The 15254-nt window shown below is 44.6% G+C and overlaps 2 protein-coding genes across 2 annotated transcripts in view; one reads left to right on the top strand and one right to left on the bottom strand.

Annotated features, from left to right (window-relative positions):
• The window catches only part of TIMP3 (TIMP metallopeptidase inhibitor 3), a 28707-nt gene extending 16698 nt beyond the window's left edge, over positions 1–12009 (bottom strand). The window contains exon 1 of the mRNA XM_069763163.1: positions 11814–12009. Coding sequence (XP_069619264.1) covers positions 11814–11940 — 127 coding nt within the window. The 5' untranslated portion in view covers positions 11941–12009. The remainder of the gene's footprint in view (positions 1–11813) is intronic.
• Positions 1–15254, top strand: part of SYN3 (synapsin III) — a 222306-nt gene that overhangs the window by 136796 nt on the left and 70256 nt on the right. The gene's annotated exons all lie outside the window — the stretch shown is intronic.

Below are 15254 nucleotides of genomic sequence, written 5' to 3'. Positions count from 1 at the left end.
ATAAATCTAGTCTTGTTAGCCAAGTGGGCGTTGTTTGTCGATGAGCACACCCAGATGCCAAAGAGACTTAATTTACATACAGGGAACAAGGGTCCATATCTCAGGAACGGAGAGGCACAGAAGCAAACTAAAAACATCGCCGGAATCAGGAGAATGGTGGAATTTACATCAGGGGGAAAAAATTACATATTGATAGCAAGTGGTAGTCCTCCTTAAAGGTGCACTTTAAAATTTAAGGAGCCCCAAGCGCACCACACTTCTCAAAATTTGGGCACGCAGCTACACCTCTTAATTCATGTGTGTATATATATATATATATATGTATATAGTCTTCTGCTTTCAGATATACCAAAACCACCAATTTATCTGGGAGGTTTGCAATCTGTTCTGGGGTCCGGGAGGTCTCCCCTTTTTCCGGGAGCCTAGAGGAAACCCCAGGAGAGTCGCAATATATGCCATAAGCCCCACAGGAATTCAGTCCTAATAAATATGAACTAAAATTCCCTTTTTTATGCTACTTTTCCTCCACCAAATTCCAGTGGGCGGCCATTTTATACATGAGGGGCCCCAAGTTGCTCCTAAACCGTAAGGTGTGGAATGGCTTCATTGTTGTGTGTGATGTCTGAAGGCAACGTGTGAACTCGTCCATTACTGACGGCGATGTCTTCGAGCCCTGGAGATCTGCGAGTGAGAACGGTAGAGGGGATGTGATAATGAAACACCCCCCCAGTACATTGTCCGTATGTATATATATACCCTACATATATGACACCTCAGAGAACCACACAGCAATACTGAAAAACCTAATATGAGGAAGTCATTTTTTTTCTTAAAGGAATTTTCCATAAACGTTTTTTTTTCTTTTAAATGAAAGAATTGATCTGATTGGTCGCTATGGGCACCTGCTCCTCACTGTCTCTGCTATACACACGTCAGGCACATAGCAACCAATCACATTGCTGCTTACATCTTTTTAGTGCCGATTTGAAACTGAAAGAGACGATATGATTGGTTGCTATGAACTGCACCTTCCTATGTCCTCTATGTGAGCAAACACACAGAAACGAGATGCATAGCAACCAATCAAATTGCAGCTTACATATTTCCAGTGTCGATTTTAAAATGTAAGGAGCAATCTGATTGGTCACAATGGACAATTTGTCCTCTCTTTGTTAATCCTGCCTTGCCGGCGGTATAAATGGCCTCTCAGGGTTCACTTATTAAACCAGATCCTGCCTCCATTGTCTTCCTCTAGCTTTAGTAACTAAACTGACAGAAATCCTTAAAGTGATATTACGGGAGTGTAGCCGAGTAACAACATGCTATAGGAACTGCTATGGCGGCCATATTTGTTGCCTCCTCCTGTCGCAATTAAAGGGGTTGTTGTCATTTCCGTTGAGAAACGTTGCTCCACGTTGGCAAGGAGGCCTTCAGAACTAAGTAGCCATGCGCAACCCCTTTAAGAAATGGCTACAGAGACGAGCACGACCAAAAAGGGGTCCGTCATGGATCTCGTAAAAAAAAAAAAAAAAAAATGGAAGCAATGGCGCCAATGTGACTAGACAAGAAACCTAACATCCGATCGATCTCACATATATAACGCAACGATCGGCCGCCATTTTTCCTCCGTATATAAAAGCCACAGCGAGAGGACGCATCGCCAACTGATTACGGGGGGGAAAAAAAAGGAAAAATTGTATACAGTATTCTTGTAGCACATCTGGCTGGATGTGAGAATATGATGGACGCCCATTTCCTCGGCGCAGACAATCGCTTCCTCTGGTAATAACAATCGCGCCCTGTACAGCTGAAGCGGAAGACGACGAGGCGCGATGGCCAGATGGTATAGAAATCACACCGGGGGCATAAAAACAGCAGGAAGAAATAGCATTATAATACTCCCATGTGGCACCGCTCCAGGGGACCCCCGAAGTGACACCGTCCCCCGCCCCCAGAATACGCAGCGCTGCATTTCTAGACCCAGCGCCACTAATTAAAATGCTGACTTTTCAGGAGTTTTGTGCACATTTCCTGAGGCTGATGGGATCCAGGCTGGAACAATGGCGGCGATACTGCAGGTGGACTTCAGAGCTCGGCGAGGCCCTTCACATCGGTCGCCCTGGGGAGTTGTCAGGAAGCCATACTTGACTTATAGGCTGCTCAATAGGCAGTTCACACGTCAAAAAGCTGAAAGATATGGAACTTAAAGGGGGTTTCCATCATAAATACTTTCACACCGGTTTCAACCTGTACTGCCCCGAATCCACAGTGACCACACAATAGTGAACACATATCAGTGATCCGTAATACCGCCATACTGTGTCTATATAAAGGCACCTTAAAAGTGACACGTAAATGGTTTAAAGTACACAAATAATACCGCCATCCTGTAACTTCATAACTACAGTGCCCGAATAATACCGCCATAATGTGTCATATAACAACACCTTACAAGTGGTACATAAGTGAAAGAACGCAAATAATACTGCCATCCTGTAATTTCATAACATTAACTTAGAGTGCCCGAGTAATACCGCCATAATGAGTCACATAACAACACGTTACAAGTGGTACATGAGTGAAAGAACCTAAATAATACTGCCTTTCTGTAACTTCATAGCATTGACCTTCAGTGCTAGAGTAATACCCCCATAATGTGAGATATAACAACATCTTACAAGTGGTACATAAGTGAAAGAACGCAAATAATACTGCTAGCCTGTAATTTCACAACATTAACATACAGTGCCCGAGTAATACCGCCATAATGTGTGATATAACAACACCTTACAAGTGGTACATAAGTGAAAGAACGCAAATAATACTGCTAGCCTGTAATTTCACAACATTGACCTACAGTGCCCGAGTAATACCGCCATATTGTGCCTATATAATAATGCCTTAACGTTAGCTCATAAAAGTGCAATAAAGTACTTAAATAATACTGGTATATGATGTCTATATAACTGTGCATACAGCTAGTACATAAGTGTTATAAAGTCCCCAAAACAATTCCACTTTATTGTACCTACATCATGGTGACCTACAGTGCTCAAATAATACGGTGTTTTTCCTTCGTAACAGTGACACACACGGTCCTCATATTACTGCCATATTGTATTTTCATAAAGGTACCAAAATAATACCGCCATATGATAACTATTGTATATAACAGCACATTTCAGTTAGTTTATAAAATTGCAATTAAGTACTCGGATATTACTGCTATATGTTGTCTATATAACAGTGCACTACAGTTTGTACATAATATTGTTATAAAATTCTCCCAAATAATACTGCCATATTGTACCTTTATAACACTGACATACAGTCTTCATAATACTGCCATATTATATCTGCATAACACTGATCCAAGTAATACTGCCATACTTCTATATAGTACCCAAATAATACTGCCAAATGTACCTTCATAACAAATAATACCGCCATATAATAACTATATAACAACGCCTTACAGTTAGTTTATAAAAGTGCAATAAAGTTCTCAGATATTACTGCTACATGCGGTATATATAATGATGTCTTACAGTTACCACATAAAAGGGCTTTAAAGTAATACTGCCATACTGCTACTTTAGAACACTGATATAGAGTCCTATGTCATAATACTGCCATAACAGTACCCAAATAATACCGCCATATTGCACCTGCACGACAGCCACACAGCGAGCACATAATACAGAGGAGGGAGTCTACATAGTAGTGCCATTCATTGCAGCAAATCTCATTGCCACAGCATGTCGCCAAAACATTGGACACAGACTGAACATTTAATAGCGCCATATAGTGCATCAAACAACGCAACAGATGATGCCAGGAAGTTATGCCGAGGATAATTTAAGATTATTTTTTGTGACCACGAACTAAAATTAATGTCGCCCATAGGTCCGGCCATTGGAAACACACAAACCCCCAATGCACATTGTACGCGTGCGGATCGGTTAAAGGGTTCATAAGAGACACTTGAACTTGGGCCAAAGGGAACCACAGGGGCCAGGTATTCAGGAGGTCTTAAAGTGACCCTTGGCGGAGGTTAAGCACACAGCTTCCAGTGACAAGCCTCTTTAAGACTCCCCTGGGGACAGAATTCCTACTTTAAGTAGATCTGCACTGACTCACGGTGCTGGAATTCCACATTCCACACTAAGACGTTAAGTAACACTCCGCATTCCCAACTATAACATTTTATTCTTTTTTTTGGTGCCAAAGGTAGGAGACGCAGCAAACCTGAGAACGCCATTATATTCACACTCCGGAATGTGACATGGAAAATAACGCACCGATGCCCATGTTATATCGCCAGTGCATATACTGGTCCCCATGTACTGGTCCTGCTGAGTTACCTCCTGTATTACACTCCAGAGCTGCACTCACTATTCTGCTGGTGCAGTCACTGTATGCATACATTACATTACTGATCCTGAGTTACATCCTGTATAATACCCCAGAGCTGCACTCACTATTCTGCTGGTGCAGTCGCTGTGTACATACATTACATTACTGATCCTGAGTTACATCCTGTATTATACTCCAGAGCTGCACTCACTATTCTGCTGGTGCAGTCACTGTGTACATACATTACATTACTGATCCTGAGTTACATCCTGTATTATACCCCATAGCTGCACTCACTATTCTGCTGGTGCAGTCACTGTGTACATACATTACATTACTGATCCTGAGTTACATCCTGTATTATACTCCAGAGCTGCACTCACTATTCTGCTGGTGCAGTCACTGTGTACATACATTACATTACTGATCCTGAGTTACCTCCTGTATTATACCCCAGAGCTGCACTCACTATTCTGCTGGTGCAGTCACTGTGTACATACATTACATTACTGATCCTGAGTTACATCCTGTATTATACTCCAGAGCTGCACTCACTATTCTGCTGGTGCAGTCACTGTGTACATACATTACTGATCCTGAGTTACCTCCTGTATTATACCCCAGAGCTGCACTCACTATTCTGCTGGTGCAGTCACTGTGTACATACATTACATTACTGATCCTGAGTTACATCCTGTATAATACCCCAGAGCTGCACTCACTATTCTGCTGGTGCAGTGAGAACAGTGGTCACACTGTAGACTCTGAGTGGCGTTGTCCTTTACCTTGGCCACTCCTTGGAGCTTTCTCAGCCCTTGGTCCTCAGCTGTGCTCTGGGGCTTCTGTCTGCAGTATGATTTATGCCCCTGTGACCTCAGGAAGTGTGTGAATGGCCCCAGTGCAGTAGTTCACCTCCTGTCACACCCTTTGCTCTGCTCTTTGGGCAGTGCTGGCGTCATTAATCATTCAGAGGGGTTATAATACATAGGACCACCAAAGCACATGACAACCCAGAGGGCCCACCCAGCTCTCCACACAAAGGGAGCACAACTTTATCAGATGTAGAAGTTTGTGCTTTAAAAACAAACAAAAAAAAACCCTGAAGGCTCAGAAATAAGCTGAACAGGAACTGAAGGCCTTGTGTGACCTCCATTACTGCTGGCGTACAAGCCACCCAGCTTTCCCTGGCACCTGCACTACAAGTGTGACTAGATTTATGGTTCTTACTTTTTTAGCATAGCTTAGTATATCTGCCATTCAGGAGATGCGACTATTATTATCTTAGGCTTCTTTCACACTAGCGTCGGAATCTCCCTGTCGCAATGCATCGGGGAGAGATTCCGACGCTAGCGTTTGCTGCATTGCACAATGGGTGCAGCGGATGCATTTTTCCGGCGCATCCGCTGCCCCATTGTAAGGTGCGGGGAGGTGGGGGCGGAGTTCCGGCCGCGCATGCGCGGTCGGAAAAAGCGGTCCGTCGGGAGAAAAAAACGTTACATGTAGGGTTTTTTTCTCCCGACGGTCCGCCAAAGCACAACGCATTCGTCGCAAGACGGATGCGAAGTGTGCAAATCCGTCGCAAATGCGTCGTCAATAGAAGTGTATGGGGAAAAAACGCATCCTGCAAGCACTTTTGCAGGATGCGTTTTTTCTGCAAAACGACGCATTGTGACGGATTTAAAAAAACGCTAGTGTGAAAGTACCCTTACACTATTATTACGTTATACTCCAGAGCTGCACTCACAATCCTGCTAGTTGTTGGAAACCGTCAACAAGCATGACGTCTCACACATCTTTAAAAGGATTGTCCATTGAAAACAAGTTATTGCCTACCTTTGAAATGACTGATAACTTATTGATTGGTGTGGGTCAGACTGTGCGTTTGTCTCACAAGCTCCACCCACTGGACTCCTCCTGCTTCTAAGAAGGTGTGGCTTTAGGGGGATTGTCATGTGACCTTTCTCACAACTCTGATTGGCTGAAATGTAAGGCACGTCCCCTGTTAGTATATATATATATATTTGTGTTCTCTAATTTGACTTCAGATAAGAGCGCATCAATGTGACAGCAGGGACTTCAGGGTCCTTTAAGAGACCCTTTTTTCTTTGGTGGCTGGGGGGGCGGGGGGAGGGGGGGCTTATGAAGCCAGTTGTGATAGCAACCACTGAAACCAAACAGGAGGTCTTGTCCCGAGAGTTTTCGTTTTTGTGGCCTTTGTTTTGAGAACCTGCGGGAACTAAGTGATGTCAGGGGAAAAGAATAAGCGAGTAGTGCAAACTCAGACTTTTCCTGCTGAGGGGTCGTTACTGCCCCCATTACCATCCCCTTCCCCCCCAAAAAATACTTTGAAGGTTTTTTTTAATTTTTGTGTTAAACGTTTTTGACAACCACTTTAGGGCATGCCCATGTTACCCTAGATCACCACTCCCAACCAAAAAGGGTCCTAGGGGAGCCTAGTCGGAACACCCCCCAGCCACCAATTGTTGGTCTTACTCACTCCAATAGGGTGTGGGGCCTGGACAGCATCTTGTGTCGGTTACACTTTTACGCTTTTGGGAAACTTTTTGAACCTTTTTTTTTTTTATGCACAAATCTTACTGAAAAAAAAAAACTATAAAAAAGTAAAAACTAATCTTCCTATATGGATTTCCCCTGTGAGTTAGTTTTTCTGCCATGATGGGTCCTCTCTCTACTCATTACATCGGCTGCCAGACCAATCATATATGTGAGAACTCCGGGACAGCCATCCGCGGGATTTGATTTCCTCCTTGGTTTTGAAAGACGTCTTCCCACTTAAGCTCCCAGTGCTTCGCCGGCAGGCAGGTGCGCCGTCACCGAGTCCCCAAAGCCTCAGGTCCTGATTGGTGAGAATGAAGCAGATCTCGCTGCTATAATACAGGAGAGGGGGGCAGTAATGGGCTCCAGACTGTGGCAGTCATGGAGGAAGAGGTGTGTATTCCAATGTATGTAATGTGGCGATGGGGAGAGGGTAGAATCGTTTCCCCTCAATCTCACCCCTTAGCTCACCCCCTTGGCTTTTCTCCACTAACACATACACATTTTTCGGCTTTTATTACACCCTCTCTCGCCCCATTATTTCTCACTTTCTCCTGTTCCCTAATGCTGATTCCTGAACTCTCAATGTGACCCACCCTTAGTACAAAAGAGAGGGGCCACAGAATGTTCTATGGGGGCATACAACACGCAGCACTACCCCCGACTATATACAGCACTACACCCGACTGCATACAGCACTACCCCTGACTGTCTACAGCACTACCCCTGACTGTCTATAGCACTACCACTTATTATATACAGCACTATTCCTGACTGTAAACAGCACTATCCCTGATTGTATACAGCACTACCCACGACTGTATACAGCACTACCCCCGACTATATACAGCACTACACCCGACTGCATACAGCACTACCCCTGACTGTCTACAGCACTACCCCTGACTGTCTACAGCACTACCCCTTATTATATACAGCACTATACCTGACTGTAAACACCACTACTCCTGACTGTATTCAGCACTACCCCCGACTATATACAGCACTACACCCGACTGCTTTCAGCACTACCCCTGACTGTCTACAGCACTACCCCTTATTATATACAGCACTACTACTGACTGTATACAGCACTACCCCAGACTATATACAGCACTACACCCGACTGCTTTCAGCACTACCCCTGACTGTCTACAGCACTACCACTTATTATATACAGCACTACTCCTGACGGTATACAGCATTACCCCTGATTGTATACAGCACTACTCCTGACTGTATACAGCACTACCCTTGATTGTGTACAGCACTACCCCTGATTGTATACAGCACTACTCCTGACTGTATACAGTACTACCCCCGACTATATATAGCACTACCCTGACTGTATTCAATACTACCCCGACTATATACACTACCCCACTATATACAGCACTACCCCTGATTGTATACAGCACTACTCCTGACTGTATACAGTACTACCCCCGACTATATATAGCACTACCCTGACTGTATTCAATACTACCCCGACTATATACACTACCCCAGTATATACAGCACTACCCTTGATTGTATACAGCACTACTCCTGACTGTATACAGCACTACCCCCAACTGTATACAGCACTACCCCTGATTGTATACAGCACTACTCCTGACTGTATACAGCACTACCCCCAACTGTATACAGCACTACCCCTGACTGTATATAAATGCAGTTCAGTAATATAATGAATCCCTGCTGTGAATGCCCCATAGATCGGCCGCGCACCTGTCGTCCCGTCCATCTGTTCACAGCACAAACCTCAGCTGTTTCCCAAGTATTTACAATGAAGCCATCGTGTCCTTTCACTCTTGGGTCATCTACCTGCCCCGAATCACAGCCTGCAGGGAGTCACCGCAGCCCCGACACTGACAGCATCTAATAGAATAAGAATGCCCCAAAATTCTATTCATTGAGACCATGATGCCATTAATGGTCTAATAAACCTTCATTACTGAGGGGTGGGAGGAGCGACAGCTGCTCCTGGAGGGACCAATGTTAGCTTTAATTGTGTATTATACTCCAGAGCTGCACTCAATATTCTGTTGGTGCAGTCACTGTGTACATACATTACATTACTGATCCTGAGTTACCTCCTGTATTATACCCCAGAGCTGTACTCATTATTCTGCTGGTGCAGTCACTGTGTACATACATTACATTACTGATCCTGAGTTACATCCTGTATTATACCCCAGAGCTGCACTCACTATTCTGCTGGTGCAGTCACTGTGTACATACATCACATTACTGATCCTGAGTTACATCCTGTATTATACCCCAGAGCTGCACTCACTAGTCTGCTGGTGCAGTCACTGTGTACATACATTATATTACTGATCCTGAGTTATATCCTGTATTATACCCCAGAGCTGCACTCACTATTCTGCTGGTGCAGTCACTGTGTACATACATTACATTACTGATCCTGAGTTACATCCTGTATTATACCCCAGAGCTGCACTCATTATTCTGCTGGTGCAGTCACTGTGTACATACATTACATTACTGATCCTGAGTTACATCCTGTATTATACCCCACAGCTGCACTCACTATTCTGCTGGTGCAGGCACTGTGTACATACATTACTGATCCCGAGTTACCTCCTGTATTATACTCCAGAGCTGCACTCACTATTCTGCTGGTGCAGTCACTGTGTACATACATTACATTACTGATCCTGAGTTACATCCTGTATTATACCCCAGAGCTGCACTCACTATTCTGCTGGTGCAGTCACTGTGTACATACATTACATTACTGATCCTGAGTTACATCCTGTATTATACTCCAGAGCTGCACTCACTATTCTGCTGGTGCAGTCACTGTGTACATACATTACATTACTGATCCTGAGTTACATCCTGTATTATACTCCAGAGCTGCACTCACTATTCTGCTGGTGCAGTCACTGTGTACATACATTACATTACTGATCCTGAGTTACATCCTGTATTATACCCCAGAGCTGCACTCACTATTCTGCTGGTGCAGTCACTGTGTACATACATTACATTACTGATCCTGAGTTACATCCTGTATTATACTCCAGAGCTGCACTCACTATTCTGCTGGTGCAGTCACTGTGTACATACATTACATTACTGATCCTGAGTTACATCCTGTATTATACTCCAGAGCTGCACTCACTATTCTGCTGGTGCAGTCACTGTGTACATACATTACATTACTGATCCTGAGTTACATCCTGTATTATACTCCAGAGCTGCACTCACTATTCTGCTGGTGCAGTCACTGTGTACATACATTACATTACTGATCCTGAGTTACATCCTGTATTATACCCCAGAGCTGCACTCACTATTCTGCTGGTGCAGCCACTGTGTACATACATTACAGTACCGCATGTTAGGTGTGTGGAGGCTGCAGTGTGGCCCTCAGAGGTGCGCTCGCTCCTGACAGATGGCTTGCAGTGACCGGCCCTGTGGTCTCTTATGTGACTGCAGTGTGAAGAGATCTCAGAATGGAGGTCACAGAATTACCAAAAATAGACAAAGCCAAAATGCTGGGAGCGGAGACCGGGAACCATCTGCCATATGGACGTATAGGATAATGGCCAGCGGTGTCCTCACGCATGTGGCGAGGAGAGCAGGACTATAACTCCCAGCATCCTCTATCTGGGAGCCCATCACTCTGCGCCCTAAGGGACCTCATCACAGTCAGCGCCATCAGGTGACATCAGTTCCTTAAAGGGGACAGCACACTTGTTGTTTTATTGGGGGGATCTCTCAGATCCTGGTAGGGTGAAAGTGAAAAGTGAACCCCTTAAAGTGACAGCGCGCCCTTCGTCGCCTGCGGCCGGTGACTTCACAGCTTCGCTCCCGCACTCGGCTTTTCATAGAGGTTTTTGAAGAAACCACAGGCAAAGCCTTGAGGAAGTGCAGATTATGGAGGAGGGGGGACAGCCGCGCCTCTTATTAACCCTTCCCAGGCTGCAGTCAGGACGCTTCATCCGTGTCTGGGAAAAGCTGGGTGACCACAGCCATTGCTATATTTTTTTAAAGCATTTAAAGGGGCAGTCACCTCAATTTTTTTTACCCCCCAAAAAAATTCCTTTTGGTCGGATGCAAAAAAAAAAAAAAAAATACATTGCAAACCCAAAAAGAAGTGCTGGGACTTGTAGTTCTCCAGCCCCTGCAGCTTTTGGTACCAAATTATCCTCCTTTCTCCATGGCAAACAATACGCACTAATCGCATCCGTCACCCTGGATTCACACGTGGCCAAAGAGTTGGCGCAGCAGAGCTGACACCGCCGAACGGAGGAGACTTGAATTTGACAGACGTAGCAGAGCTGAGTTTGTAATGTGTCGAGTTTGCAGTCCCATGTAAAACCATGGAGATGCGATATCTCGACACATTAACCCTGCAGTGCCCAGCGATGACAAACACCAGTTTGCTGCATCGGGATAATGTCAAGAATTGCAGACAGCGGAGCAAAAGAGGAAACCGTCAGCGGAGAGGGGGGAAAGTTCCTAAACACCTAATGCATCTTAAAGGGACAGTAGCGCACAGGAGGGTTTGTGTAGGAAAGGTCAGCGGAGAGGGGAGAAAGTTCCTAAACACCTAATGCATCTTAAAGGGACGGTAGCGCACAGGAGGGTATGTGTAGGAAAGGTCAGCGGAGAGGGGGGAAAGTTCCTAAACACCTAATGCATCTTAAAGGGACGGTAGCGCACAGGAGGGTATGTGTAGGAAAGGTCAGCGGAGAGGGGGGAAAGTTCCTAAACACCTAATGCATCTTAAAGGGACAGTAGCCCACAGGAGGGTATGTGTAGGAAAGGTCAGCGGAGAGGGGGGAAAGTTCCTAAACACCTAATGCATCTTAAAGGGACGGTAGCCCACAGGAGGGTATGTGTAGGAAAGGTCAGCCACTTACCTATGTCGGAGTTGCAGAAGGCGTCCTGGGGGTGGCTGGGGGCACAGGTGCAGGCGTCCGCCGGGCACAAGAGGTCCCCAACTAGGAGGGAAATTGAGAAGAGCATGAGGTTGGCAATGAGTGACATGGCGCAGGCTCTGCAGCCCAAGGTGACAGCAGGAGGGATAACCTGGCAGCAGTGAGTGCTGCCCGCCTGGTGGCTGCAGGCTTATATGTAGCAGAGTGCAGTGCTGTCCCCTCCTCTGCAGCCCAGGCCAATGGCATGCTCTGTGAGCGCAGTGCAGGCAGTGGGGGGCGAGGCTAGCCTCTTCTGTGCCCTTCTAGGGGATGAGGGAATGTTCCTGCACCTCTGGCTGGGGGGCTGGAGGAGGCAGAGGAGCTCAAGTTCAAAACAACAGCCCCTCTGCCAGGCGTGGGGCCTGCGCCAAGGGCGGCGCAGCAGAGCGGAGTTTGTCATGTGGCTCATCTCTGTTTATCAGGACTGCAGACCCCAGGTTTACAAGAGGTTAAATAGCTCAGTGAGCTCTGCTGCATCAGCACAGGGAAAAAGTGCAAAACACTACAACATCGCTCCTTACGGATGTCGTTAAACGGTGCAACTAACTGGAGTTTTGCAAGATAATATGTACAATTGTAGCAGAGCTGAGTTTGTTATGTTATCATTTAGTGCTTTAGTATTGCAAACTCCTTTTTTTTTTGCAGGAACTTACAAATGTAGCAGAGTTGAGTATCATATAGTTACAGCTCTGTATACAGTGTTGCAAACTCCCTTTATTTTGGAACATGCAAATGTAGCAGAGCTGAGTATCATATAGTTACAGCTCTGTATACAGTGTTGCAAGCTCCTTTGATATTGGAACATGCAAATGTAGCAGAGCTGAGTTTGTCAGTTAATACAGCACTAGACAGTATTGCAAACTCCTTTTTTGCAGGAACATACAATGTAGCAGAGCTGAGTTTGTCAGTTAGTACAGCTCTGTAGACAGTATTGTAACCTCCTTTTTGCAGGAACATACAAATATAGCAGAGCTGAGTTTGTCATTTAGTGCAGCTCTGTATACAGTGTTGCAAACTCCTTTTTTGCAGTAACATACAATGTAGCAGAGCTGAGTTTGTCAGTTAGTACAGCTCTGTAGACAGTATTGTAACCTCCTTTTTGCAGGAACATACAAATATAGCAGGGCTGAGTTTGTCATTTAGTGCAGCTCTGTATACAGTGTTGCAAACTCCTTTTTTGCAGTAACATACAATGTAGCAGAGCTGAGTTTGTCATCTAGTACAGCTCTCTTTATTATATACGTAAACAAAAGTCAAAAGTTTGTACACCCCTGTTTATGCCGTGGTTTTTTATTTTTTTATCCTTATCTTATTGGAATGTGTACATTTCAGATTCAGACTGGAGGCGGCAAAACCAGGTAGGAACACATGGAAAGAAGGCAAAAAGAAACACGAAACCAGAATGTGTGTTCCATCGTTTATTCCTCAGAGTTCCCCCACTTTTACACTGATGGAAGAAGCTATATCACCCCCACCCGACAAGTAGCCTCTCCGCAGCTTCATCAGTGCGTTACCTGGAAAGGCTTCCAAGAAAGTGTTTGCTACCATTAGTTGTTTTGGAAAAAGCAGTGTCGGTGCGCAGCTCTATACGGTACTCACCTGTTCTAAGCCAGAATACGGCAAGAACCACTCAGCTAAAGAGAGAGAAACTACATAAATCAAGAAGATCAGGAAAGTTGCTAGAACCTTGAAGGTATTCACAAATGCAGTTATGAAAACCATCAATTGCTATGACGAAACTGGCCTCAGAAAAGAAAGGCCAAGAATTCCCTCTGCTGCAGAGGATAAGTTCATCAAAGTTACCAATCTGAGAAACTACAAACTGCCAGCACCTAAGATAACACCCTCAGAATTGATGCACAGACATCAAGGTGATGACCTGGTAAAACAGAAGAGAAAACCAAGGATGTATAAAGCTGTCGCTGCAGAGGATAAGTTCATCAGAGTTACCAGCCTGAGAAACTACAAACTGACATCACCTAAGATAACTGCCTTCAGAATTGATGCACAGACATAAAGATGATGACCTGGTGAAACTAAAGGGAAAACCTAGGGGGGTCTAAAGCTGTCGCTGCAGAGGATAAGTTCATCAGAGTTACCAGCCTGAGAAACTACAAACTGACATCACCTAAGATAACAGCCTTCAGAATTGATGCACAGACATAAAGATGATGACCTGGTGAAACTAAAGGGAAAACCTAGGGGGTCTAAAGCTGTCGCTGCAGAGGATAAGTACATCAGAGTTACCAATCTGAGAAACTACATACTGCCAGCAGCTAAGATTACAGCCCACAGAATTGATGCACAGACATCAAGGTGATGACCTGGTGAAACAGAAGGGAAAACCAAGGAGTTATAAAGCTGTCGCTGCAGAGGATAAGTTCATCAGAGTTACCAATCTGAGAAACTACAAACTGCAAGCACCTAAGATAACAGCCTTCAGAATTGATGCACAGACGTAAAGATGATGATCTGGTGAAACTGAAGGGAAAACCAAGGGGGTCTAAAGCTGTCCTGAAAGTAAGGGGGGCGGCACCAGGATTAATTCAAGGTGTATCATGCATGCTGGGATGGGTCACGTGTTTCTTTACTCCTTTCCATATTTCAGACTTCGCGGTTTTGCCGCCTTCAGCCCAAAATTTATAATGTGCAAATTCAAGCAAAAACAAGGAAAACCGTCGCACGAACAGGGGTGTCCAAACTTTTGTCCAATAGCAAATGTATTATGTTTTTCTGTACAAAATTATATAGATGTAGCAGAGCTGAGTTTCTTTTTTAGTACAGCTATGTGGATGATGGCCCAATCTCTTGATTTTTTTTCTCTTTTCCATGAATGTATAGAACTGTAGTAGAGCTGAGTTTGTCTTATGGCACAACTATATAGATGATAGAGGACTCCTTACAGATGTAGCAGAGCTAAGTTTGTCACATGCCACAACTTTATATATATGTGTATATCATATTGTATAAGCAATTTTCAGTTTTATAGAAATGAAAAAAATGTACACAAATGTAGCAGAGTTGAGTTTGCCATTTGGCACCAGGGTTTTTTCAAAAACGTATAAAGTCGTAACATCTCTGAGCTGAGTTTGTCATATGGCACGGATATATACATGATCAGTCTGTCTTTTTATGGAGGAATGTATGCAGACGTAGCAGAGCTGAGTCTCTTTTGCGGAACTTACATTACATCATGCAGATGCATTTACCTGTTATATGAAGCAGAGCTGACCCGGCCGATACAGGAGAGCTGGGTTTGTCCTTTGGTTCATTTTACTATTAAAGTGTCAAAGACAAGTTTTTACATAAGGCCACAGGTAAACCCACTGATCATCCCAACATAGTCAGGTAGTTTAGTGCACCCATGAGTCAGTTAAATAACAG

This window comes from Ranitomeya imitator, chromosome 4 (assembly GCF_032444005.1).
Source record: "Ranitomeya imitator isolate aRanImi1 chromosome 4, aRanImi1.pri, whole genome shotgun sequence".
NCBI lineage: Eukaryota > Metazoa > Chordata > Amphibia > Anura > Dendrobatidae > Ranitomeya > Ranitomeya imitator.
The sequence above is the reverse complement of the archived record's forward strand: the minus strand, read 5'-3'. Positions and strand labels throughout refer to the sequence as shown.